Here is a 26886-nt window from a genome sequence, read left to right as displayed (position 1 = left end):
TGTCTCACCCAGGACAATAATTCTCTCTTCAACACAATTTTAATTTTAGAATAGACATGACTCATCTTTTACTCAGCCATCTATTACATAATAAAAAGTTCATTTTTTAAATAACTGTCTTTATTGGATTGTGAACATACGAAGCATTTACTGAACAACTGGGCTTATAAGTGTTTTCAAAAGTGTAGCCTATATTTGCTGCTCATGACTACCACCACTTAAATGCCATAGTGAAGTGTAGTGCTGATATAATGTTATCTGGCATCCGTGCCACCAAGTGAAAGATCTTAACACTAACTTCGATTACATGCTTGATGACACAACTGTGTATAGTTAACCCAATTTAGGGATTAACCCTCAGGTCATGAGCTGTCATCAAAGTGAATTGAATAATAGATCAGGTGTTCATTCAGGTCGTATTGGTGTGAGATCGGAGTGAGGATGATTAGTGACGTTAATCGTGTGTTTGCAGTTTACACTTACATGTCCTCATTAACTGTCAGGACTATAAAAACACAGATAAAACAAATAACGATGTGTTCTGTAACAGCTCTGACACAAGATCAGGCTCCTTATTAGACTCAGATTACACAACTCATGACATCTCAGATTACCACTGTAAAACTTCATTCTGTGTAGTTAAATACGAAAACGAGGCTTCAGCTCACAATGATCTGCAGTATGTGTGATCTTGGTGCACGATTGAGGATTTACTGACAGATTATCTTGGAGGGACTGAAATAAAAGTCTGTGGGGATTCAGCAGAGCATGAATCCTCCAAGCAGTTGCGTTTCCTTGGAAACTCCAACTCCCCACCCTTGTCAGCACTTTAAAGCTATCAGCACAGATAGCTTGTCAGAAGGCACTTTAAAGCTATCAACACATCTGTCTCTTTGTTTGTGCAATATTCAAGGCTGTACGAACCGCCTATTTATTCAGAACCATGTGACTCATCTGCTCTGAAGGTTACCTATTCACGTTTGTTTGAGAAGTGTATCATATATCCAGAAACCTAATATGCAACAGCAGTCAGTGCCCTATTTTAATAGCAGCAAGATAAAAGTATTTCTTCAATGTATAACAATAAGTTTATTTTATTTTATATTCAAGTTAGCATAATGATAGATGTGGCAAAAATGGCAAACCACTATTAAGTGTGCATAATGACATACAATTACAAAAACAGCAGTACAATGACACCTCATGACTTATTAATGTAGGAAATGTGCCTGTAATAAGCCACATAGCTGTTGCAAAAGATTCCCCATACACAGCTATGTTCTTCTTCTTCTCTGCACCACAAGACTGTCTTCTCTTTACGTAATTAGGCTTTCATTTTTTTCTCTGATTCGAGCTCCTGGAGTGTGAGAGGAGAGAAACACTGTGTGTTCTTGTGTGGCTTTTAGCAGCAGAAGAGCCAGAGTCCAGGTGGAGGGTTTGAAGGTGAAGTCGGAGGGAAGAGGGGGAGGCAGCAGCGCTGGACACACGATCCTCTGACCCAGCTGACTCCAAAACACTTTCCCCTTGTCTTGCTTCCCGCCATCTGTTACTGTATCCCAGTCGCACTGCACTGCTGCTCTGCCTGTGGTACAAAGGAGAGAAAAAGCAATACGCAAACACAGCAGTGTAAGATGATTAATCATTTATAAAACTGTGTGCTTCATGCTATCATGCTCTTAGAAATAAGGGTTCCAAAAGGGTTCTTCCTGAAGGTCTGAGGTTCTACCAGAACCATATGCATCTAAAGAACCCTGAAAAAAAGGTTCTGCTATGTCACCATTATTGGAGATCACATGAATACGCCTGCTGAGGACAGCGCAGTGTGCCTGGCTTGTGTCCTCTCTGTCATGTTGCTGATTCCACTGGTGTTACAGTCACTTTTAACGTGTTCCCCCTGAACCTACACAGCCTCTCCTGTTCTGTAGGCCTGTTCTCAAAGAGTCTCCCCTCCTTATCCAGCACTGGTCCAAGATGTTTAAATAAATGTTTTACTTATTTAAAGTTATGTGAATGCTTTCACTGTTCAAACATTGGGTTCTAAATGAACCCCTTTAAATATTAAAAAACTCTCAGTAGAACCCTTTTGGATGGGTTCTAGATAAACCCCTGAATTATAAAACCATTCTCGGTAGAACCCCCTAGATAGGTTCTAGATGATCCCTTTGAATTTAAAAGGGTTCTCGGTAGAAACCCCTGATGGGATCTAAATGAAACCCTTGGAATACAAAAGGGTTCCCCTCAAAATCTTAAGAAGGTGGAAAGGTTCTGGATAGAACCCCCAGAGAGAGCTTTGGGTGGAACAATTACACCATAGAAAGGTTTTCTGTAGAACCTCTTGTTCCTCTCTTCACAGATGGTTCTATTTATACAGTAACACTTTATGTTGGCTTCTATGTAGAAGACTCTAAACAAGTTTCAGGTGAAACCTTTATGAAAGGTTCTACCAGGAACCAAAAAGGGGTTCTCCTAGGGGGACAGGCTAATCTTATATGGCTCTCGTTAACAATTTTACATAGAGTGTACCTATGTTCAAAGGTTACTTTTTAAACAAATCTAACTTACAATGCGGTTTCTTGCATTTGTGTCAGGTGATTCTGTTGTGTATCTGCTGGTGTGCTGCACAGAGAGAGGTCCCATGTCTGCTGAGGTGAGGCCTCCTATTGATAAAAATGCATAGTTAACAGTTAATAAAATAATCCCGATAACATCCACAAAAACAACATCACACATCAATTCACATATTTTACAAAATTACAAATCCGTCCTACCCTGCTTGCATTATTTTGCACTCTTTCCCTCAGCTTCACAAGGCTGCTGTGCAGGGTGGTGTTTTCCTGCTCCAGGACTTGGATACGAATGCAGTTCGCCTGCAGTTGTTGCTCCATATCCAGAAGCACGTTTCCTGTACCTTGAAAATGTGGAATGGACAACATGTAAGTACTTACAACATGACTACAGCCCTCAAGAAAGAAGAAGTTGGGAAATAAGTCACTGGATACATGATCAATTCTTTATTTTTCCAAGTAATACATGTGGTGAATGTGTTGTTACAAAGAAAAAGTAGGTAGCAGCTGCTCTAAGGGAGTGTCAACAGCACTGAGGGAGTTTTATGTACGCCTGTTTAGGTATTGTTAGTCAGTTGATTACCTATACATGACAATAACCAGAGGACAAATACTTAATAACTGCCTACTCTGTGGTTGGGCCTGAGCCAGAGGGCTGAGCTCTGGGAAAGCCACCAACAGTCTCTCCCGCTCCCTTAAGGCTTGCACGTATTCCTTCAGCTCAGACACACTGTTCTTTAGCTCGCCCACGTGTGCTTCTAGAGGCTGCTTCTCCTTTTGGAACTGCAAACACAGGTCCTGTGGGAAAGAAGCATCAAAGCATCAGCTACTATACGTTTCTTTATTATGAAAAATGCTGTGTAACTGAAGAAAATCAAATATACCTGCTGTTGATCAAGCTGAGCCTGCACCTGTTCCTTCTCTTCTGACATCTGTTTCAGCTGATTGTGCAGGTCGCTCTGTCTCTCCTCCCTCTCTCCCAACTGTCTCTGCAGCTCTTCACACTCCTCGTCGAGAGCATCAACTCTCTGTAACAAAGATTTCTGCTTCGCCTGCATTGACTGGACGCACGACAACAAAAACAAGAAGCCGACAGGGGTGAGACAGTGATGTCCTCAAGCTGAAAACAACAATAATTCGGTGTTTGTCGTGACACTGACCTCTTGCTGGCGACAGGCGCTGTGGTACTTGGAGCTCTCTTTGTCAAGACGGAGTTGAGTTTCAGAGATTTGACTCTCTAACTGCTGGATCTTTTGCTGTAGCTTACGACAGGCCTCTTCCTCCATGTTTAAGGTCCTTACTTTCTCCTGCAGTACATTCTTTTCACATTCTACCCCAGAAATAAAATGATACATCACAGGGGACATCAGGTTAGTTTATGTGTTTAGTTATAACAAATACATCCTTTTCATGCATATCTGAGAAGCCATTTTTTTTAACCATTTAAGTTTGAGAACCTTTCCCCCACCACCAAAGCCTTGTCCACAATTCTATTTAAATATCATCTTCGTATCTCTTTGTTCTTAGATATGACCACATAAATTCAAAATGGTAGAGCCAAGAAAAGTACCAAGTACATCCAGAATAACTGATAAATCCTCTTATTCTTAGAAAAAGTTCAAAACAAACAAACAAAAATTAAATGAGAATAAGATATTAGAAATACTTTTATCAAGATTTATCAACATTTCTTTCTGTGACTATAAATACACATGTCCACTGCAGTGAATAATATGCACCAAAGGTTATATTCTGCTTTTTTACATTCTGCCTTTTTTCGTGTGTTTATTTATAATTGTGATTTAATTTAAACTTGAATAGATTAATTAAACAGAAATATTAAATGGTCTTGGGGTTTTATCTGTTTAAATGTAAGTCCATTTTATGTAAATCTAGGACCAATAGGCAGAATATACCCTTTGGTGTAGAACATCCACTGGAGTGGAAAGATGTATTTACAGTCACAGGAAAAAGCTGTGCAAAGTATTGTTAAAAGCATTTCTAATATCTCTTTTTTTAATTGAAAAATATTGTTTTTACCTGTCTGGTTTTCTGCGAATAAAAGGATTTAGCAGTTATTCTAGAAACAAACGACAGGGATATTTCACACAATTCTGCAAAATATAAATATATTACAAGAAGGATGGCGAGAATGTAAACTAAATCTGTCCTTACCAAGTGTTTGTACTGTATCTTGCTGTGCTGCTACTCTCTCTTCCAGTCTGGAATTACTCTCCTCCAAGCTCAGAGTTTCTGTTATATTAAACATGTATTAGTCAGTGTCATTTCAAAGAGTTTTTATTGTATTTATTGGTGAGTTTTCCACACCTCTCCTGAGTTGCTGTTGCTCCTCTTGTAGCCTCTGCTCTGTTTCTTTCATGGATCTCTGTGCTTTCCGCAGTGAAAACTCCAGCTGGACTACAGTTGCTTGGTGTTTTTCCACCTCTTGCTTGAACTCTTTCTGTGCTCTCTCCAACTGAGACCTGAATCTGTCCCGGTCTCTTTCTGCTGCCTGTAATCTATCTTTAAGAGGCTGCACCGTACCCCGCACATCTTGAAGATGTTTGGCCAGCCGGCGCATGTCTCTGAGCTGCTCATTGCCCCACTGGGCGACGTCACCTGCTGTCATGTGTCCCAGCTCAAGAGTGTCCTCCACAGCTACTAAGAGTGGCTGCAGAGATGAAGGCAGGCCCTCGCTTTGAAACAGCTCCACCAAAGCATCTCCCGTTTTTCTCAAAATAGATTGTGTTTGATGGCATGCATCGCAGGGAACAAGGGATGATTCAAATGTCTGGCAGCCTACATTGTGGCTCTTAACTTTAGGATGGCATGGGGTGTTGTGAGAAGGACTGGAGGGTACATGATTCTGTGGCAAAAACTTAAAAGAGCTCGAAGATGAACGAGCAGACAAGCATTTCCTGCAGAAGTCACTCCTTGAGCTCATTTGTGAGACAGACACCGATTCTGTCTCATCACAGTCACACGTCTTTGCTTTTGTCTGTTTCTTGATGTCTTTGTGGGCCCCCTGCAAGAAGAAACACAAGTGATAAGATGAAAAAGTTCTCTGATTATATTTCGGCATTCTTTTTAATTTTGTTATCTTCAATTAAACCAACCGGTTTGCCTACCTTAAAGTTGGCAAATTGAACTAAATTGCTCCAATAGTTTCTGACTACAAGACCAACTGACTGGCATCCTCTCTGCTGGGTTTGTTCCCTCCTGTGGCTGCACCTTATTTGCTCGATATAAGCATTGAAGCTTTGTAGAAGAAGCAGTAGTCTTGTTCAGAGAGAGGACAGAGGGAGAACCAGTTTGAGTCTTTAACACTGCCTGTATTTGTGGATGTGATGTCATGTCAGGCTGTGTGTTACCTGTCAATCACCAGCTCCAGTAACACAATATGGGAGTGCTGGTTGAACTCATCCTGCCCGTCCACAAAGTCATACTGCTCCAGCAGAGCTACCATGTCCAGATGACAGGACAGTTTATCGGGGAACTTCCAGGAGGAGAAGCGGACCGGTCCGGTTCTAGAGAAGACGTCCAGAGTCGCGCCTTGAAGGTCGACGAGGTCTTTCCGGAGGCTTTCGATACAGTCCTGTCGGCCCAGGAACTGACTCATGTCTGACAAGCTACTTTATAGTGTTTTTGGTCGGGCACAACAATGACAGCGAGTAGCTCGAGCTTGTTGGCGAAGCGTCTCCTTGGCAACCCCGAGATAAGTACTCCAAGTCCCATAATTCTTTGCGGCTTGTTTCCGGAAGTAATTGTCCTCCATTAGGGTCAACGAAAGCGCGACGCAGTAAGTGTTCAACTACAGCAAATGTGGGCTTCTGGCTGTTATAGATTGTGTTCTAAACATAATATGTGGCATTTTAAGTGTATTTGAAATACTTACACTGTTCCTTTTGGTTGGGTGTTTGCAGGTAGTTGCCCGTTATCCAGAGAAGATACAGCCATGCCGCCGGGGCCTGTTCAAATTGTCCAGCCGGAGTCCAACAACAAGGTTAGCTAATGTTAGCATTGTAGCTAAAGTACCGCTTCCGTGATAAAACTAAAGAACAACTTACTCACACTTTATGTTATTGTGAAGTGTCTCTCCTATGAATGTGAATTTTACAGTAGCTGTTGTCTATGTTGGATAACCGCACAAGTCATATTATCTTGTTGCTAACTCTCAATGTTAGCAACAAGCTAGTAAGAGTTCATTCAATTCATTTGATGTTTTGAGACAACGTTAACTTAGCTAGCTCGCTCCAATACATAGTAGGTAGTAGTAGTAGTTTGCTAAAAGTATGGAAAACAATATTATATATACAATATTGCTACATTATCAAAATGGTGGTATGTGGTGAGAAATATTGGGATATATTATATGTCACCCAATTCTAGCATTTAAACTGTTACAGCCTAACAAATGTACATTTTTTCAGCAGAATGATGCACCAGTAGAGGAGACCCCCGCCACTAAACCCATCGTTGGTATCATATATCCACCTCCTGAGGTCCGAAACATAGTCGACAAGACAGCCAGCTTTGTTGCCAGGTTGGTCACTCCACATGTGTCAATTGTACAGCTGCAATCTTAACTGGATTTTATTTATGTCTGTGATTTAACTCATTTCTGGTCATTTCACAGGAATGGTCCTGAGTTTGAAGCCAGAATCCGTCAGAATGAGATCAACAATCCAAAGTTTAATTTCCTCAACCCTAATGATCCCTACCATGCCTACTACCGCCACAAGGTCAATGAATTCAAGGAGGGCAAAGCACAGGAACCGTCTGCAGCAATACCTAAGGTTATGCAGCAGGCGATGCAGCAGTCCCAACAGCTTCCTCAAAAAGTAAGACTTATCATTTCATTCTGCTCTTGCATTTTTTCCCATTGCATATAATTGGTAGTATTTGTTCATACTAACTCATATTTTGTGTTTGTCAATAGGTGCAGTCGCAGGTGATTCAAGAGACAGTAGTCCCCAAAGAACCTCCTCCTGAGTTTGAGTTCATTGCAGATCCTCCATCAATTTCGGCGTTTGATCTTGATGTCGTCAAACTCACTGCCCAATTTGTTGCTCGCAATGGCCGCCAGTTTCTCACCCAGCTCATGCAGAAAGAACAGAGGAACTACCAGTTTGACTTCCTGCGGCCACAGCACAGCCTTTTCAACTACTTCACCAAACTGGTCGAGCAGTACACTAAGGTGACCTGGCAAATGGCGCCTCTCTGATATTAATATAGCTCTTTGTTTAGGTTGTGATGCTAAACAGAATCTTGATCTTGTCTCTCCACTTGTAGATTCTGATCCCTCCTAAAGGCCTACTGACCAAGCTGAAGAGAGAGGCTGAGAATCCAAGAGAGGTTTTGGACCAGGTAATCCCCTTAACTTGTGACTGTTCCTATGAGTAAGCTTTTAATAATGTGTTGCCCGTGATAATCAGCTGTTATACTACACAACCATCAGGTGAGGTACCGTGTGGAGTGGGCAAAGTTCCAGGAGCGTGAGAGGAAGAAGGAGGAGGAGGAAAGAGAGAAAGAGCGGGTTGCATATGCTCAAATCGACTGGCATGACTTTGTAGTGGTAGAGACGGTGGATTTCCAGCCCAACGAACAAGGTAATACGATCACATTTATATCATCTTTAAATCTGTTATCTAAATGTAGCTTACAATAATTTATCTGCATCTCTTTTCTCAGGCCACTTCCCACCACCTACCACACCGGAGGAGCTTGGCGCTCGCATCCTGATCCAAGAGCGCTACGAGAAATATGGAGAGAGTGAGGAGGTGGAGATGGAAGTAGAGAGTGAGGATGATGATGATGAGCGGGAGGATCGTGGTGAAGGCCATCCCTCACAGCCTGATCAAGATACACAGTTGCAGGACATGGATGAGGTAAGAACCGATGAAGTAGTTCATTACTGCGCCTTGTATACTGTATACTTTGATTCAGATGGATATTATTGCCCTCCTTTTGATGTTGTATTTTCTTTTTCCATCCAACATTATTGTTACACCTTATGTTTCGCAACACTGCTTGAAAAGAAATAAAATAACAATGAGTGCTGGGAACCACATATCATTCTCTTGCTTTCCTCAGGGATCTGACGATGACGATGATGGCATGAAGGCTCCTCTGCCTCCAGACAACCCTATGCCACCTCCACTGCCCCCAACTCCAGACCAGGTTATTATTCGCAAAGACTACGACCCCAAAGGTAACACATGCTTCCTTAGATGAGTGACATAGCAAGCCATCACTATGTACAATGTGTTAATCTCATGCTATCTTTTCATTACAGCTTCCAAGCCTCAGCCCTCAATTTCAGTTCCAGACGAGTACCTCATCTCACCTATTACTGGTGAGAAGATCCCAGCCAGTAAGATGCAAGAGCACATGCGTATTGGTCTGCTGGATCCACGCTGGCTGGAGCAAAGAGACCGCAGCATAAGAGAGAGGCAGACCGAAGATGAAGTCTATGCCCCTGGTTTGGATATTGAGAGCAGCTTGAAACAACTGGCTGAGAGGCGTACCGATATCTTCGGTGTGGAAGAGACGGCCATCGGTAAAAAGATTGGTGAAGAAGAAATTCAGAAGCCAGAAGAGAAGGTGAGTACTGTTTTGAGGTTATTATACACAAACTGGGGTTAAAAGAAATCCCAAACTGAATAAAAAAGTCGGCACTGTGTTGATCTTTGAAAGTTTTATGTTACCAGGTTACTTGGGATGGCCACTCTGGAAGCATGGCTCGTACCCAGCAGGCAGCACAGGCCAACATCACCCTGCAAGAGCAGATCGAAGCTATTCACAAGGCCAAAGGACTGGTGGGAGAGGATGACACTAAGGAGAAAATTGGCCCAAGCAAGCCAAGTGAAATTCATCACCAGCCTCCCATGCCCTCATCTGCCTCCATTTTGCCCAAACCCAGTCCTCCAGTCACAGCAGTGCCTCGCCCACCAACCTCTGTGAGTTACTTAAAAATAACAGATAATTGTTAATTAAATTGATTAATGATTTTTTTTTTACTAATAAGTCATGAATGTCGTTTTTATACGCAGTTGGCACCTCCAGTGCGCACCACTCTGCTGTCTGCTGTACCTGTGCTTCCAAGACCGCCTGTGGCTTCTGTGGTGCGCCTTGCACCAGGACAAGTTCTAACATCAATGCCTCCCATGATTTCTGCTCCCCGCATCAATGTGGTCCCCATGCCACCATCTGCGCCTCACATTATGGCCCCCAGACCACCTCCAATGGTCGTTCCAACTGGTAAGATGTTTCCAAATGCCTATCACTGACATTCAAAATAAAGATGCATTATAAAGGAACTCAGAATTTGAAAAATGTGCTAATTTGGTAACTGAACCTTCATTACTGCTTCTTCTTCCAGCATTTGTACCTGCTCCTCCAGTGCCACAACCCCCAAGCTCTGCTCCTGCACCACCAGTCCACCCACCGCCACCTCATGAGGATGAGCCAGTCAACAAGAAGATGAAGACAGAGGACAACCTTATTCCAGAGGACGAGTTCCTTCGTAGAAATAAGGTATGTTAGGGCAGTGCCATGTCATTGGTTTATTTCCAGTAGCCCTGTGCAGTTGGCAACAAGTAAAGCCATCTGCTCAGGAAGCTACTTAAATCACAGAGGGTTCAATCAGGGCAGCCTGGTGACATTTAAGGGAAAATCAGAAAACCTTTTATCCATTAAAACATTATAATTTGTGCTTTTGTACAGTAATCTGCAAAGCTGACCCCTGGAAACACCCAGCAGGGTCCTTCTGACATGTAATCATGCCACTCACTCACCAATTAAAATTGATGATTAATTGATGGATGGATGGCATGATATTATTGGTTGAAAGTGGTCGGTGTAAGCTTACATAAGCACACGTAACGTAGAAATCATGACTGGATTTTGATACAAAAGCACAATATTGGTGGACAGTGTGAACATGGACGTGACGTAAAAGGGTTTAAAGGCAATTTAATATTTTGTGAAGCTACCAACAGTCGTTCCTACAATATTTTCACAATATTTGTACTAAAGTATTAGGTCATAAATATTGTGATATTTGATTTTGTCACCCAGTCCTAGCATTTTATAAAACACTTTTGAGAAGATTTAAAAATATCAAGATATGTTGTGTATCGTGACTATAGCCTAAAAATGTGTCAGTATTAATTTAAGGTCATATCACCAAGCCCTACTATCATCTGCATGTGGTCGAAATTCAAAATACAGGATTCAAACTTTGTAGTACAGCAGAATCTTTTTGGAAAGGTTTACAAAACACAGCACCATGTTCCTATTTTCCATTGATAAGCCAACCTCTTTTTCCCTCTCCAGGGTCCTGTGGCAGTTAAAGTGCAGGTCCCCAACATGCAGGACAAGACTGAATGGAAGCTGAATGGCCAAGTGCTGAATTTCACTGTCCCACTCACAGATCAGGTATGCAAATGTTTCCTTATTGTTTCCATATTTTATAGTGGCACCTATCACATACTCACCAATGTGCAAATGCTATGTCTCCATAGGTGTCTGTCATTAAAGTCAAGATCCATGAAGCTACAGGCATGGCAGCAGGCAAACAGAAGCTACAGTATGAGGTAAACTTTTCTTTTAATCCGCTTTTAACCTTTTTACTTTTCTTTAACCTTTTATCTTGACTAATTGCATAATACAACATATTTTTGTTTCTTTCAGGGCATTTTCATTAAGGATTCCAACTCCCTGGCTTATTACAACATGAGCAACGGATCTGTCATTCACTTGGCACTGAAGGAGAGAGGTGGAAGGAAGAAGTGAGCCATGCAGCAAGGAAAAGATTTTACTCGCGGATGTTTTGTCAATCCCTCCTGTCATGTTGTTTTAGTTTAATGACGATTTTTCATAATTATATTGTGCTTTTCTGAGAGTTTTGTGTGAAGAGCATGATTTTATTAAAGGTGCTATTCTTAAGAAAAGTGAATTTTTGAGTCTCATTCCCAACTCGTCATATAATGACGCTCAGGGTTAGGACGGTCCACTGCCATCCCAAAGCATCAGTTTTTGAGGAGTTGGGATTGAGAGTCACTAATACATTTTCCTTACAAATACATCTTTAAATGTGAGTAAATGAACTGTACTGTACACAGTCTGGCAGGCAGGCGTCACACTATTGTTTCAGCTTGTGATGCGTTTATAATGATACAAATAATTGGTAACATGTAAAAAAAAATGCAAAGTCCCATAATGTTCATTCATTTAAAATAAAGGAATTAAAAATCCACATTATTCCATGTGTTGCTTCATGATGGTTTGCAAGGTTAGAAACTTGTTAATGTTTATTAAAGCAGGTTGTGATGTAGAGACTACATCACATCAGGGGTATTGATGCTGACTAAATGCAACAGTGACTAGTTAGTCTAGACTAAATTGGTGGTTTACTTAGAGATATGCTCTGATGTATATGATGATGAAAGATGAATTGCAGTGCAGGGGAGCCAAAGTGCAAGTGGTGCATTTTTTCCAGACGTGAGATTTACTTTCCAAGGCAGCCACTAGGGGTAACCGTAACATCAAGGCGTGAAACCAACCCAGGACGGCTGACTGGGTCTCTGGTCGAGGCAAAATCTGTCCAGCGCACTCGGGATGTCAGGGCAGCGTACCAAGGCGGCGTTAGCTGAAGACATGACAAACTAGCCTGTTAACCAGCTAACATAGTTAATGGTTTACTATGAAAAGCAAGCGGATAAAACAGCGTTAGTTTGTTGACGGTAGGGTCACTGTAGAAATAGTTGTGTTGGCACGAGCAGTCAAGGCTAACTTTACGCTAGCAACCCAGTCCTAGCTAGCTAATGTTAAATCTGAATAAGCATTCAAGTTAACCTAGCTAGCTAACGCACAACCTATTTGATGTGGTCAGACAGTCGTCGCGTAACATTAGATAACATTTACAGAGGTAGCAGTAGTTGGAAAGTTTAGCTCGAGTCGAGAAATCATGGCGTCGATGCTGTTTGACTCGACAACATATGCAGAGGAGCAGTTTTGACTTTCGGCTGTCAACAAGCTCGCTGACGTTAGCTATCCTGGCTAGCCAGCCGCGTTAGCCTCCTTGCTATCATGGCCAAAATAGAGAACGGCTGTCAATCAGTGGATACAAGGAGTATCCGGACTATTAGCAGCAGTCACATTGACGATGAAAGCTCTTTGGGATCGGACTCTGAGATCAACGGCTTCACCAGCGACAGACAAACCGATAAATATGGATTTATTGGAGGGGCACAGCAGTACACGGAGCAGTCGTAAGTTTGTTTCAACTCTACAGTGATTCATTGCCATCGACTTCATCTGTGTCTTTCCCCCAGTGCATAAAGTATGGGCAGTACATTTATAATCCAGTAAAGCCAAAGTTGATAGCAGGGTTTGAGTTAATCCAAGTTGTGATGACATATCACAACTTGTGTTAGTGTTGTTGTCTCGGTGTCTCTGCACAACAGAGCTCCCAACCAGCTGCGTGGCACAATGTCCTATTTATGCCCAATGTTTGCCTCACACTGTATGGCAAATATTAAAACAAGTAGGTTCAGATAATATGCAGCAAAATAGTAGTTAATTCAACCCTGTAAACCATAAGAGTACATAGAAGAAAGTATGGGACATTATGAATGTATTATGTATTGTATAATATTTATGTGAAGATGACTGTTGGTCCACTGAAAGTGTATTATCATACACTGAAATGAGCAAAATAAACCATATATGAGAGAGAAATGTGATAATAAGGCTGCAACTGGCAATTATTTCCAACAGTAATAGATTCATTCTTTTGTCTAGAAAATGAAAAAATGAATAATTAAATGTGAAGGATGCTCATCACAATCTCCCAGATCCCAAAGTATCACTTTCACATTGCTTCTTTTGTCCTGATTAACAGTCCAAAGCCCAGAATCTCTGTATTTATTATTATATCTAACAAAGAAAAGCATCAAATATTTACATTTATATAGCAATTGTTTGACATTTTAGCCTGATAAAATGACTTAAAACTATGAATTGATTGTTGAAAAATAGTTTTAAATGAATAACTTCTGTCTATTTGACCAATCAATTCATCGACAAACTGTGCAGCGCTATTGTCAATGTTTCTTATTACCCAGATCTTTGTGGGAAAGGCTGAAAAAAACAGTTCACACTGTCTTGTTTGTTAGGTTGTCATTTGAATTAAGTTATTCATAGCCTTTGAGGCAATTTTCAGTGTTTTTTCTGAGAAGGCCTTTCTTTCTTCCCCTTTTTACTGGAGGTCTAAAGCCAACATTACAGCACTGAAATAGTGGAAGGAGTGAGTGAAAGTTGTGCCAAGCACTGGCTGGCTGGCAGCTTCCTGTTTTCTGGAGGATTTGGCAGACTTGGAGCCACAGCTCTGGTGCCCTGTTACCAGAGGGCCTCTTTTGGCTCACTGGTTTATAGGTGGTCACAAACGCAGGGTCTAACTTACACTTGTTGGCAGTGATGGAAAGAAAATTATCACTGCTTTAAGGGCTGTAGAAGCTGGAGTATAACATATTGTAGTGATCCCCAACATGTGACCTACAACTTCTTTTTTAGCTGTAACAGGGCTGTCCCAAGTTTAGAAAAAGCTCTTTGAAGACGATGCAGCCCTACAATTACAGACTTGTGCTGATGAGATAATAACATAGCTCAGTAAAGCATCAGACCTCATTCGTAACGTAGGTTAGACTTGCCTACGTTTTCTGTTTCTGCTGGAGAATATTATGTGCAGTCCCTAATTTTTCTAGCATGTAAATGTTTTGAAGTTAAATTACATCACAGGACAGTCGAATCCCCACTGCAGATGTTTGAGGTTAAACAGGCTGTGCTATTAAATGGGCTCAATCGGAGTCAGTGTCTTTTTATAGTCTCCTCGAAACAAGGTAGTAGTTGTCATTTTTGACTCACTGCACAGTTTACTGACTGCATGTGAACGATGGCCACACAGGCAGATCTGATGGCACATGCGGGAAGATTGACAGCCCCTCTTAGGAGGTTTTCTTGTTATTGCCACACCCACTCAACACACAAGAGCCTTTTTTATCCAATTAAGAGTTTTATTTCAGACCGACTTCATGGAAAATATTCAAGCTTTTTTCACCCGGACCAATCTCCCTTTCCAAATATAAGAGTAGATGTAGATTCTATTCAGTCTCATTTGGTTTAATATTGATTTAATGTGCAAAATAATTGAAATGATTTTTCCTATATTTTCTTTGGTGTGTCTCCAGCGCTCAGGACGTGCCTCCACAGGTGCTCAGACAAAGGGAGGTGAAGTGGCTGGACATGCTCAGCCACTGGGACAAGTGGATGATCAAGAGATTCAACAAGGTCAGCACCACGTTTTAATTAAGTAACACAAAATGTTCTCTATATCTTCTATTTTCATAAGCATCTCAGCTGTAGCACCGTTGTCTCCGGGCTGCAGCTTTTCACTCCTGAGTAGTTTTGTACACATGATCAGACAAGGCAAATGGCATTGCTCAAGTATTTGATTGCACAAGGACAGGACTTCCGTGGACACATTGTTTGCAGCTTCACTTGTCAGGCTGGTTCTGTATGAAACGCTCTCAGCAATTCAGCACAGAGCCGCAACTTTACCTCATTTCCATGAGTCAGCAGCAGGGCAGGACACGACCCGTCCCTTCATCGCCCCATGCACCATGTGACAAATTGACAGTCTCAGATTCAGGGTGGGGCTGTAGTGACTTCCTCTGAGACAACCTAGTAAGAAAGGTGCTATGGGTGTAAAAAAAATTGCTGTGCAAGACAGTTCCTCAGAGATTAAAAAAACTATGTGTTTTAGCTGCAAGCAGTTTTCAGTCACCTGTTATGTGCGTAAGCTTAAAGGTTTGGTGGTGAAGGTCAGAGTTTCTGATCCTTTATTGTGTTCCTCTGTTTCTTACTCTCCTTGGGGAAGTGTGGCAGCTTTCTATCAGAAAACAAACAAACAAAATAATCCAGAAATGATAATGCAAATCAAACCCACGCCAGTGTCAATGGCATAGTGGAATACCAGGATAATATTAATACTTAAGTCAATCTGTTGTGTCAAGAGTGGCTTATTATTCTGTATGAAAAATTATAGCTGCACCTTCACTCCGACATCCGGCGCAAGTTATGTTTAGGGTATTCTAAGATGATATGTAGTTGAGGTGCTGCGGACGGGATCCTAGTTTCTTGCCAATGCATTGTAGTGAAATGAGACTCAAACAAAGTACAGCTGTAAAGTATACATCACATGAATAATTTGTAGTGATATGCACAATTGATGTGTGTGTGTGTGTGTGTATAGATATATATATATATATATATGTTCAAACTGTTGTTGTTTTACGTAATGTTCATAAGAATCTTGATTTGTCACAAATGTAACAGGTCTTTAAGCCAGTACTCGCCATAGTTGGTGCAAGCTGAAGTATGTACAGTGTAGATGACTGTGACACTAGATTTATTTTTCCACTATATTTTCATCCATGCTCTGATGGCCACATACTGTAGTGTATGTAAAATATGTTTCAAGTTTACTTTGGTAATTAAAACATTGAAAAAAATAGTAATATCATGTTTCTAGCAAATCAGGAACACGGGAAGATCAGAGTAATGTTTTGTAATCTAATGTAATGTAATCTTTTAGAAATTGTAGAAAATTGTCCATGCTTTTATTTCCTCACACTTTTGTGCTTTATCCTCCTCTGTGCCCAAAATATAACTCAGTTTCAGACTGTGCAGAATTCGGCTGATAACAAGTTTCTTTCAGAATCCATTTTGAAATCTTACTCGTGACTAATAAAGCTTTATATGGCGAGGCGCCATCAGTGAACTCTTAACTCTTTGCTGTCCAAAAAGGCCTGTTAGATCTGCTGGGTTAGGCCTGCTAGCTGTCCAGGTTGATGTCTAAAAATGGTAGAGAATTTGCTGTACTGGCACCTCAGCTTTGGAACAGTGTCCAATCTGCTGACACTGTTTATGCTTTTAAATCCCATCTTAAGACCCACTTTAATAGACTTGCCTTTTCGTCTTCTTGTCTTATTTGTTAGCTTAATTCAGCTCTGTTCTGAAACCACCTGATCTTACTTCTATTTTAGTAGTTACCTTTTTTATATGTATAAATATTTCATGCTGTCTATGAAAAGCACTTTGTGTTCCTAGCTGAAAAGTGCTATACAAATAAAAGTTGTTATTTCTGGTAGGCGTTTTTCATAGCAGGAATTGAATCAACATTCAACTAATTTGATCAACTGTACTCACTTTATTTTAATAATGTAAGTGCTAGTGGATGTTTTTTTGGTTCCTTTTTGAGTTTGTTATCTGACACACATTGCGAGACATTTTGAAAAAACTTTGTGCTAAATGTTACCTGCTGTGACATGACAAAATGTCCTCTGTAAAAAAAGGCCTGTAGATGACAGTGAGCTGTGGGGTTTTAACAGATAACTGCTTTATGCACATACTCAAGAAAAGGAACCAATACCAAGTGACAGGTCCCGGTGATTTTACCACTGACTGTACACACGGTAGCAGCTCGCATAAAGCCTTTCTTAGCTTGTGGGAGGCCATTTTCACTCTTATTCTCATTTCGTCCTGCTTATTTGGTGAAACCTTGCTCCTCTGTGTCTCAGGTGAGGCTGCGGTGCCAGAAAGGAATCCCTCCTGCCCTCCGAGGTCGTGCATGGCTCTATCTGTCAGGGGGGAAGGTGAAGAGAGAGCAGAACCAAGGAAAGTTTCAGGTCTGAGCAGTGTCTCTTTCACTTCCTCCTTGCTGCTTCTGTTATGTTGTATTTTCAGCTCATTTCATTTTTAAATTTCAATGGAAGTTGTTACTGAAACTGTACCACCATTGTTATTACTTTGTTTGCAACCCTGATGTTTTCTACACAGGGCTAGAGCCAGTTGATGTTCAGTAAGTTCAAAATGTAAGATTAAGTTTAGGAGCCATTATTCATCTTGCATCATTAATCAAGGTAGTGGAATACAAATATTTTCCCTGTTGAATACAGTTTAGAGAGTATCCACCTCCTGAATTGTTTCAATTTGAAATCATATAATGTCAGTAGCTGCATCTACGTGGACCCTATTATTCCAATCATTTTCGGCCTGATCTTGATTAATTTTCAGATTGAGATGGCTGTTGTTAACCCCGTTTGTCTGTTCAGTTGGAAAATATTAGTGCTTAATCACCATGTAAATGCTTCATAAGATTTGTCTAAGAATTATTTATTTGGGACTTGCTTGAGACTTTGACCAAATGACTTGAGTCGCACGTCTTTCTCACAGTCTCGTTCATGTGTTTTGTCAGGAGCTGGATAGCCAGCCTGGTGACCCCAAATGGGTTGATGTCATTGAGAAGGACCTCCATCGACAGTTTCCTTTCCACGAGATGTTTGTGTCGAGGGGAGGACACGGGTAGGCGGTCTGAAATGATGTGACATGACACATTGGAATTGATGACAAAGACATCAATCTGAATGTGTAACTGTTTTGTGTATTGGTGTTTTGACCCTTCACAGGCAGCAGGACCTGTTCCGTGTTCTGAAGGCCTACACTCTGTACAGACCAGAGGAGGGATACTGCCAGGCCCAGGCTCCCATCGCTGCTGTGTTGCTTATGCACATGCCTGCTGAGGTACGCCTTCCCCCTAATGTAAACACCGTGTAAACGCCTTTGTTCGGTGAAAGTGTACTGTCACCACACCATATGTTGGTAGGCTTTGTAATATTGTGTTGGCTGCAGAGAAATTGGCTGAATATGCCAGTGCTAAAACACAAACTCCTCACAGTTTGCTATTATTTTGCTCTTTAAAAGTGAAATCGACCCCTAAAATAGACATCTAAAATGCTTTTCCTATCACATTTTACAGCTCTCTTTCAATTGGTGACCTTGGACAGCTATTTTTAATCTGAACAACACAGACTGCACAATGATGTCATCTGGAGATAAAACCTGGAGCTGCTCCAGAGACTGAATAATAAATCAGCTTTTAGAGCAGTATGACAACAGCCATGGTGACGTGTTTGGGTGGTGTAGATGTAGACAAAAGCCCTCAACTCCAATAAAACGCACATCATTTCTCCAACAAAATGCTATATTATGGAAAATGTCATGGGGGAAAGAAAGTTCTGTTAGTTAATCAAGCAAACAAACAGGTTCGAGTAATTTCCAGTAATTACCAGTAATTACTGGTATTAACCTGCTTTAAATGTGAACAGTTAATTGTCCTGTAAAAAAAAGAAACGGCTCCACTGAGTTTCCTGACATCAGCTGTTTGTGTTTCCACAGGATGCCTTCTGGGGGCTGGTCCAAATCTGTGAGAAGTATCTTCCTGGCTACTACAGTCCTGGCCTGGTAAGACTGACACAAGTGCAAGCATGCGTGATGACATCGCCAGGCGTTGGAAATCTGACTTTGTCTTTACCAGAACTTTAATCCAGATTAACACTATGATCACTGGAATGCATTGTTGTTGCTTGAGAACAAACAGTGTGATAGATACTTGCTGATGAAACCAGTGGGGTGTTGTCCGTCTTGTCAGACCATAATTTAACATTGGAGTACTTACTTGCAACATGACTAATTCATTTTGCAACATTCAGTGTGATTGTTTTTGTATGAAGTATTTAATTTTAATTGGAAACAAGACTTGAAACGTTTCAAATGAAAACATGATTGGGACTGGTTTGTTTTTATTGGATGAACCTCCACACGTGTTTCAGGTTTCACCCCTGACAGTACAGAGGACAATGGCTTTTGTTTTCTCTGTTAATGCTTTCCTACCTGTGTCTCTTTCAGGAAGCCATACAGTTAGATGGAGAGATCCTATTCGCTCTGCTGCGACGTGTCTCCCCGCTAGCCTTCCGCCATCTGGAGAAACACAAGATCGACCCCATCCTCTACATGACTGAATGGTTTATGTGTGCCTTCTCCAGGACGCTGCCTTGGGCCTCTGTGCTGCGTGTTTGGGACATGTTCCTCTGTGACGGTAACAATCACTTAGAGCTCTTTTGGTGCAGTGGTGCCAGATGTTGTAGACAAGCAGTTACTGTACATACTCAGTAATACTCAATCACCTGGCTCTTCTCCAGGAGTGAAGATAATCTTCCGTGTGGGTTTGGTGCTGCTGAAGAGCATGCTGGGGACCCGGGAGAAGCTGAAGGCCTGCCAGGGCCAGTATGAAACCATGGAGCTTCTCAGGGCCATCGAGCCTCGATACATGCAGGAGGGCTTCCTCGTCAGAGAGGTAACAGCAGAGGAGAATGTGTTCTGAGTCACTTGTTGGCAAGCTTAGCTTCAGCAAGATACAGGAGAAGCTAAATTAATCCAAAAGCTGAAAGGTTTATGTCCCACAAGGGCTGGGCCATGCAAAATTCTTACAATATTTTTCCTGTGTCGTCAACATGATATGTTTCCTGTCCTACAGCTGGAATTCCAGTAAATCAAAACCCACATTACATTCTCAGTTGCCGTTTTAAAATACATTTGTTATACTGTAGATTTAGTATGTTTTTTCAGTTGTTCTTTGTCCGTTCACTTGCAAAATCAACCTAAATCTACCCTAAGGAGGCAATAGAGGTCATACAGTTTGTGTGAGTATTTTGCTTTTCATATGCCGATCTTTGTGTACATCTTGCTGGTAATCGGTGGTTTTGATATTTTAAATACCTCTTTTGTGTTTTCATGATTTAATGCTTTAATTTCTTTCACAACACTACGGATGTAAAAATATCACATGAGCATTTTTATTCTGAGGTTTTTATTTTATTTTGTACCCTCAAAATATTTTTTTTCTTCTACAGAGCCCCAGTGTCGACATGGCTGTTTTTTAATTTATTTTTTTTTACGCGTGGGCAAATTACCAAATCTTATGTGCGTATTACTGCTACTTTGTACAGCGTGCGTGAAATGCGGATAAATAATAAGTTTTAGTAATTTCGGATCAGCTGTCAGTCGGTTTAACAGCTGTAGAGACGTCAGATGAATTTATGCCAAATCTTAGTTAAGTTAAGTTAAACTGATGTGCCGTGTGCGTAATTGCGAACAGCTCTTTTAAGGGAGAGACACACTTATATCGTTTCTTATGGTGCAGGTAATGTGATGTTTTCCTCATTCATGACATGTATTACTTCACCCACCAGCAGCCTATCTGATATTAATCTCAATGTTTATTTTTATGACCTGGACCGCCCAATCCACAGATTTTCCGTGGTGTCCATGAATAAACCTGTGATCTAAGCATCACTTAACTGTTAAAAGCAAACATGCTGTCTGCAGTTTAAAGTGTAATCAGTTCAGACATTGACATGATTAAAGTAAAGCGAATATGGTTTAGACCTACGTTTGGAAATTAGGCTGTGATGAACTTGATTCATGGGAGGGTTAAACTGAGGACAGATTTCTTTTGCAGTTAGTACTCTGCATTATTTCAGCTGCTGTCTGTCTGCTATCTGTTTAAATATCTTTGAAGCAGAAGGCAAACCGTTTTGCTGGATGATCACTTTATTTTTCTAAAGGCTGATCTCTTGAGAAACTCTAACAGCTGGATCTGCATCTGGGTTTGTGGTTTGTGCGATTTTAGTTCCTATTTCACTCTCACATTTTTATCTCTCATTGGACATGTCGGGTTTGATGCACCTGCTGATATTCCGATTATTCATTTTCATACAAATGAAGCTTCTGCTGGATTTTTTTTGTGAACCCACAACCTTAAAGTTCAAACTGCATCTGGGATTTTCTCTCTGTTACCTGTTTAACAGCCACCTGCACATGAAGAACAAGCTGCAGTCTGTATTTATGCTGTGTTTTATCAAAACGATTTAGTAATTTGTGCGTGCGTCTTAGTAATTTGCATGCGTGTTTTAAAAAAACACGTCCATGTCACCTCCCGGGCTCCCTATTTTTCAAACAGTTACTGCCTTTTGAAACAGAAATAATACATTGACCAAATAATGCAGTCCAAAATAAGAAACACAAATAAACAAAAAGTCAGGTCACAGTGCAGTTTTAGTAAAAATGAAAGAAATTAATTAAGAACATCTCTCATGCAGGTATATGCCGTTTTGGTGGGCCTAATAATTTGTAAATGGTGCAATGCTCCTTTTCCTGCTTTGTCACCGTGGTTTACACTGAAATGAAAGCCCAACTCTATAATAAAAATTAGAAATCATTTATCATAAAGTCCCTTTTTGAGAGAAGGAACAGAAAACGTGTGTTTCTGTTGCAGCTGAGCCTTCAGCCCAATTTTTACTACTGCGGAAAGTGCTGTCCACGGACACGGAGAGCCCTCTCCGTTGCCGGAGAGCCTGTCGGAGACCCTCTCCGTACTCTCTGGGCGCATTAAATAGTTTTTAAATGTCCGTCACTCCGTTGAGGGGAAACGGAGACAGCAAGGGCTGTGATTGGTCCTCTAAAAACAAAATTTCTGGAATTACTTTTCCGGTTTGACTGCTTTCTCGACAACATAAACACCACCACCGCCGTTTTCGAAAGAGTTTGACCGGTTCGCAATCAAGACGAGAATGAATCCGATTGAAGAACGCCTAGCTGAAGAAATTAGAAAATACGAGAACCTTTATGTAACCTCCTTAAAGACATACAAGGACGCTTGTATCGGGCGGGAAATTGCATTGCGTATCCGGCACCACAACGGAGAACTGCGAAGGCTTGAGGGGTCTCCGTGGTTACGGAGTTGGATTACGTATTACGTAGTAGGAGTAGTATATTCGACCCTGTACGGTTACAAAACCATGACATTCAAAACCACTTTTAATAGTGATTTCTGTTAATCACGGCCCCTAATCTGTGGGTGTATTTGAATGGAATCTAGAGGTTAGAAATTGAAAATTCAGAAAAAGCAAAAGGTGTTTTTCCCAGCTTTTTCAAAATAAATAGCATCAAATATGGCAGGCTGAGATGTCCAAAGCATATACTCAAGTTTGGTTAAGACATGTCATTCTTTGATAATGACATAGTCAGATAACAGTGGAATAATACTGATAGTGATGTAGTGGAGTGTTGTGTTACTCATGAACAGCGAGTGTTCAGAAGTGTAGTCAAGGAAACAGCAGAGACTCTCAGAATTAAAGTGATACAGAGACCGATTGAGAGACTGCTGGCTGCTCACTGTCTGGTTCCTGTGCCAAGCTTTGTGTGAGTCTCTGTCCAGGCGAACAATACGGCCTCTTATATGAAGAGTTGTGTTGACTGTGGGTGACCATACAGCCACACCAGCCCTGAGGCTCTTTGACATTTACTGAAGTCAAAGTTCAGAGTTTTAATCTAATTGCCAAACATGGAAGGAACATACTGTCCGCTACACAGTTTCTTGATCTATATATTAATGAGCTTTGACCTGGTGACGTGTCTCTTCCTGTCCTGCAGATTCTGGAGGTGCCAGTGACGGCACGAGAAGTGAAAAGGGAGAACCACACCCAGCTGAAGCGCTGGAAGAAGAACCGTGGTGAGCTGAATTTCAAATCGCCACCAAGGATGCACGGTGCCCGGCTCATCATGCTTGCTGAGCCACCGAGGCGCCAGGACCTGCAGCAGAACCCCACCATCGTACTTGAGACACCTCAGCCGACTCCACAGCTGAAGAAGGGCAAGGAGGAGAAGAAGAGCCAGAAGAAGAAAAGCATGAAAAAATCCAAGCCCATTGATGAGATCCCTAATCCTTACTCTCTTCCCAGTGACCTTCCACCTCCACCCTCAGAGCCACCAGCTCCACCTCCAGTCACCAGCGAGACCCCTCCTGATGGCAAGACCCCTCCTGAGATTGTGCCACAGACTAAAACAGACTCACCTGACCAGCAGGAAGCACCTCCTACAGACCTTCCCCCTGCCAAAGAATCTACTCTTCAGCGTTCCACACAAAGCCTTAGCAGCACAGACCAGGATACATACCTGTAGCTCTACAGCAGTCAGTGTGTGCATGTATGCATGTGTGTGTGGATGAAGCACCAGCACCCTTCAGCCAATGACCAGCCAGCCTTGCCAAGGCCTCTGATTGGCCAGCGTCACTATTATTCAAGTTTTGGAGTGTTTTGTATTCATTTAAGACACCATTTTGCCTACAATATTATTGGTATACACTAAAGAATCATTGCTGCAAGTGTAAAACTATGTCGATGCTTTTGCCATTTCTCCACATGAAGCTGATGTTACCTCCTTTTGTTGCGTTTATTCAGACCAGTCAGTCTTAGTATTCCAGGGAGACACGTTACTGAGTTATTGGGAGCAAAGTCATTTCGTTGAGTTGTTTCACGGTTTAGATGTGACTTTAGGAACAATAAGGTGCCGCAGTGTGTGCAGCTTTTCTATATATGTCCACTTAAATTCAACACTATTGAGAGCATTAGCAGTACTGTGAAGCAGTGGACTTAAACTCCAGGGGACTCATTTATTAAAAAAATGATCTGATTTATACTCAAACTTAGTCTCAAGAAAATTTCAGACACTGTGCTTAAAGTTGAAATAGACAACTTTTCAAATTCCACACTCTTTCCCTGTTGTATTACTGTTGGCGCTGCAGTCCAAAGACAGCGTTAGCAACATGGTTACCGCTAGCAGCCAGGCTACTGTCTAAAGGCCAAAAACCCCAGCAAGAATCTTAATTTCACGTAGAAACCCTGATCTCAGCGTGAGGAAAAGGCAGATAAGTCGTTACTTACTGACTTATTAGAAAGAGTGCTGGTTCAGTGGTAAGGGGAAACATCAGCGAGGAAACGGACTTTGACACGACACCAGAGCGCTCTCCTTTGAGTCATTTCACTCTTGTTTCACCTCGGTTTCTATCACTCTGTCTTCGCCTTCTTTGCCTCCTCCATCAGTGGGGTTCCTTATCTTTTGCACTGTAGAGTTTCCACAGTTATTACAGTTGTTTCACTATTACCCGGGGACAGTGACCGGGGACAACAATGCCTCTTCCTGTGTTAGTTGCGCAATGGTAGATTTGCTTCGTTTGTGCTGCAGTTTGTCCTTTGTTCCTGACGGCAGGCTGAATAACATAGTGAAAGTGAGGCTTATGGGGAGTTCGATTCGATTCATAAAAGATGCTGAGCACCTGTCTTGTGATTTCCTCTTACTTTATGCCAGCATGAATTAGGGTCTATTCAGGAATAACCATGGACCAGATAATCAAAGACAAAATCAACCTTTTTTAAGACGAGATCACACTGACGGTAGAGAAGCTTGAAGCCAGGCAACATTATTATTAGTATTATGTGGTGGACTAAAGTGTGCTGACAAAAAAGCTAAACACTGAGCTTTGAAGAGTGTGTCAGCTGCACATTGTTCGTAAAGCTCATGCAAAGTTCACCACTGGCTTGGATAGATAATATCTATCCAAGCCAGTATGTGTCCCAAACTGCAATACCCCTACCTAACCACTAGGAAAATCACTTAGGTCAGTTCTAGACTTTGCTAGAAATAAGATCACTTACACGTCAAGGTAATGTTTTATAAATAATTACTTCTACATCAAAATGGATCTGTTTGTTTAATAAATGAGGCCCCTGATATGCTTTTCAGCTTCTCAAGCCATGATGTTTTATGAGAGGTTTTGTTCACTAGAGGGCGGCCTCGCAGTGGTTTCAGCTGTATTCCTGTTACATTCCCTGTCAGTAAAGCTGATCACAGCAGGGATGAGATTCCTTTAAGGATTCACAAACATTGGGAGGTGTTGTTATTGTCACACTGAGCTTCCATTTTGTTTAGTTTTTCCCAGTAGGGAGCTTGTGCATTTCATGTTATATATTCTTAATCATCTTCCTGAGTCAAATCACATTAAGACTTTTATACAAAGCGCTATTTATTTACAGCTACAACATGACACTTGTTGTTTGTGCGTGCCTTGCTAGTGCACAAATGGTCAAATTCTTTCCAGCATCAGTTGAATTGATGTGGTTTAACTCCAATGTTCACTGTGCCAGGCACTTCCAGCCACTTTAGGGCAGCAGTAATTCATATTAGTTTGGCAGCAGAGAGGAGAACACTGGACATTCCTCACTGTATGACACATTCCTGCCTTTTAAAAGCTAATCAGTCTCAAAGCTGCCTCTTGCCAAATGCAAATCTATATAATGTATGTATTTTGCATGCGTTTCCTATGGCACCTTTGACAGTGAGTGAGTGCCAATCACCTCATGGTGCTGACCTTCCTCTTGGCGATGCTCAACCATCCAGTTGAAGCCAAGAACATCTTGTTAGTGTGTTGGGTCTAATTTTGTTTTAAATATGTTTGCTAGAATTTCCAAAGCAGATCAAGACTGTGTTGTTTTGAGATGACCCACGACCGCTACCTGTGACCAGGCTTATTCTGTTTGAACAGTCAACAGGGGTCATGTGATTTCAAGATTTTTTGGGGAATTTTATAGAATTTCTCTTTTGGAAAGCTGGCTCATTTCTCTGGGAATTATGGAGACGTGGAGGTTTTTTTCAAAACATAATGGACAATCTTTTGTTGTGATGCTCCAAGTCTGTTTTCTAACTTTCAACGCAATGATAAAAGGTAAAGGGAGATTTGACGAGCATAAGCACACGTGTGTATTATGTGTTTGTGTGTATAATTAATATAAACAAGTTTCAACTAAAAGATGCATGTTTGATCGGTTATAAAAAGCAATGGGGGTTTAAAAGGATAACACATTTTCCAGCAGCCACCTGCCTGTATGCAATAGTTTTTAGTTGCTTATATTATACACCTCACATTTCGCTGATGTTATATTTTAATTTAATGCTCATTGTGTAGATATGACATGTAAAATAACAATTTGTTTTGTAATGGAATCTATTTTTCAATCTATATGGCTATATTTTATTGAGCAGTTACTTGAAACTGCTGAGGGGATGTCTCTAAAATCATTTGACTTCTAGGACAGAATATTTAGATCAGGTTTTGTAACTCTAGAAAAAGAAAGTTCATCTGAAATTTAGGGGTAACCTTTGCAAACGAAAAGACGGATTGGTATTTTACCTTTCACATTAGGGTTCTAAAAGAGATGTTTGACAACCATGGGGCAGTATGCATTATTGTGAGTTAAAATTTTTACAAATAAATCTTTGTTTAAAGCTGACTTAAACCTTTTCATGTTTTATTTATTACCGTCATTTAGGTAAATGTATTTGAGCTACAGCTGCAATTAATCATTTTTTTTATCATTGATTAATCAGCTGATCATCTCTATATTAGTTTATATAATGTCAAAAAACTGAAAAATGCCAATCGCAACTCGCAAGTGACATTCAAATTGCTTATTTTGTCAAACCAATAATCAAAAACTCAAAGACTTCATTTCATACCATGACAAAA

General features: G+C 41.1%; 3 protein-coding genes across 5 annotated transcripts; 2 read left to right on the top strand and 1 right to left on the bottom strand.

The window, feature by feature from the left end:
• Window positions 1–1076: 1076 nt before the first annotated feature.
• On the bottom strand, window positions 1077–6284 carry ccdc157 (coiled-coil domain containing 157). Of its 2 annotated transcripts, XM_084359654.1 has the most exons (10): window positions 5936–6268; window positions 5693–5843; window positions 4893–5589; window positions 4740–4817; window positions 3725–3894; window positions 3449–3625; window positions 3194–3362; window positions 2769–2908; window positions 2563–2657; window positions 1077–1582 (listed from the first exon to the last, which is right to left on the bottom strand). In XM_084359654.1, exons 1-10 carry the CDS (start codon window positions 6181–6183, stop codon window positions 1333–1335), a joined length of 2175 nt encoding a protein of 724 aa, XP_084215780.1. In that variant the 5' UTR covers window positions 6184–6268; the 3' UTR covers window positions 1077–1332. The 2 variants fall into 2 exon arrangements, with proteins under 2 accessions (XP_084215780.1, XP_084215781.1); XM_084359655.1 differs by lacking the exons at window positions 1077–1582; window positions 2563–2657; window positions 2769–2908; ... (3 more) ...; window positions 4740–4817; window positions 5693–5843 and having other exon boundaries at window positions 5423–5589; window positions 5936–6284.
• On the top strand, window positions 6280–11828 carry sf3a1 (splicing factor 3a, subunit 1). Of its 2 annotated transcripts, none has more exons than XM_084359653.1 (16): window positions 6280–6363; window positions 6488–6567; window positions 6998–7107; window positions 7201–7405; window positions 7504–7761; window positions 7857–7931; window positions 8023–8173; window positions 8256–8452; window positions 8658–8775; window positions 8860–9167; window positions 9275–9523; window positions 9617–9824; window positions 9946–10100; window positions 10902–11003; window positions 11090–11161; window positions 11259–11828. In XM_084359653.1, the coding sequence occupies exons 2-16, from the start codon at window positions 6520–6522 to the stop codon at window positions 11358–11360; spliced, it is 2358 nt and encodes a 785-aa protein (XP_084215779.1). In that variant the 5' UTR covers window positions 6280–6363; window positions 6488–6519; the 3' UTR covers window positions 11361–11828. The 2 variants fall into 2 exon arrangements, with proteins under 2 accessions (XP_084215779.1, XP_084215778.1); XM_084359652.1 differs by having other exon boundaries at window positions 6995–7107.
• A 273-nt stretch (window positions 11829–12101) lies between these two features.
• LOC311261657 (TBC1 domain family member 10A-like) lies at window positions 12102–26650 on the top strand. The gene is made up of 9 exons (XM_084360489.1): window positions 12102–12838; window positions 14816–14915; window positions 17207–17314; window positions 17884–17990; window positions 18095–18209; window positions 18864–18929; window positions 19374–19563; window positions 19667–19821; window positions 22959–26650. The coding sequence occupies exons 1-9, from the start codon at window positions 12657–12659 to the stop codon at window positions 23484–23486; spliced, it is 1551 nt and encodes a 516-aa protein (XP_084216615.1). The 5' UTR covers window positions 12102–12656; the 3' UTR covers window positions 23487–26650.
• Window positions 26651–26886: the final 236 nt, after the last annotated feature.

This window comes from Pagrus pagrus (assembly GCF_965226575.1).
Source record: "Pagrus pagrus genome assembly, chromosome: 8".
Taxonomy (NCBI): Eukaryota; Metazoa; Chordata; class Actinopteri; order Spariformes; family Sparidae; genus Pagrus; species Pagrus pagrus.
The sequence above is the reverse complement of the archived record's forward strand: the minus strand, read 5'-3'. Positions and strand labels throughout refer to the sequence as shown.

Excerpts from the sequence above, each read along its gene's own strand:
- ccdc157 (XM_084359654.1), bottom strand. The coding sequence starts at position 6,183 with ATGAGTCAGTTCCTGGGCCGACAGGACTGTATCGAAAGCCTCCGGAAA. Across the intron at positions 5,844-5,935 it reads CTGGAGCTGGTGATTGACAG|ACTACTGCTTCTTCTACAAA; the intron begins GTAACACACAGC and ends TCTCTGAACAAG. Across the intron at positions 3,363-3,448 it reads CTCAGCTTGATCAACAGCAG|GACCTGTGTTTGCAGTTCCA; the intron begins GTATATTTGATT and ends TCTTTCCCACAG.
- sf3a1 (XM_084359652.1), top strand. The coding sequence starts at position 6,520 with ATGCCGCCGGGGCCTGTTCAAATTGTCCAGCCGGAGTCCAACAACAAG. Across the intron at positions 9,524-9,616 it reads TGCCTCGCCCACCAACCTCT|TTGGCACCTCCAGTGCGCAC; the intron begins GTGAGTTACTTA and ends TTTTATACGCAG. Across the intron at positions 11,004-11,089 it reads CTGTCCCACTCACAGATCAG|GTGTCTGTCATTAAAGTCAA; the intron begins GTATGCAAATGT and ends ATGTCTCCATAG.
- LOC311261657 (XM_084360489.1), top strand. The coding sequence starts at position 12,657 with ATGGCCAAAATAGAGAACGGCTGTCAATCAGTGGATACAAGGAGTATC. Across the intron at positions 12,839-14,815 it reads CAGCAGTACACGGAGCAGTC|CGCTCAGGACGTGCCTCCAC; the intron begins GTAAGTTTGTTT and ends GTGTGTCTCCAG. Across the intron at positions 17,315-17,883 it reads AGAACCAAGGAAAGTTTCAG|GAGCTGGATAGCCAGCCTGG; the intron begins GTCTGAGCAGTG and ends GTGTTTTGTCAG.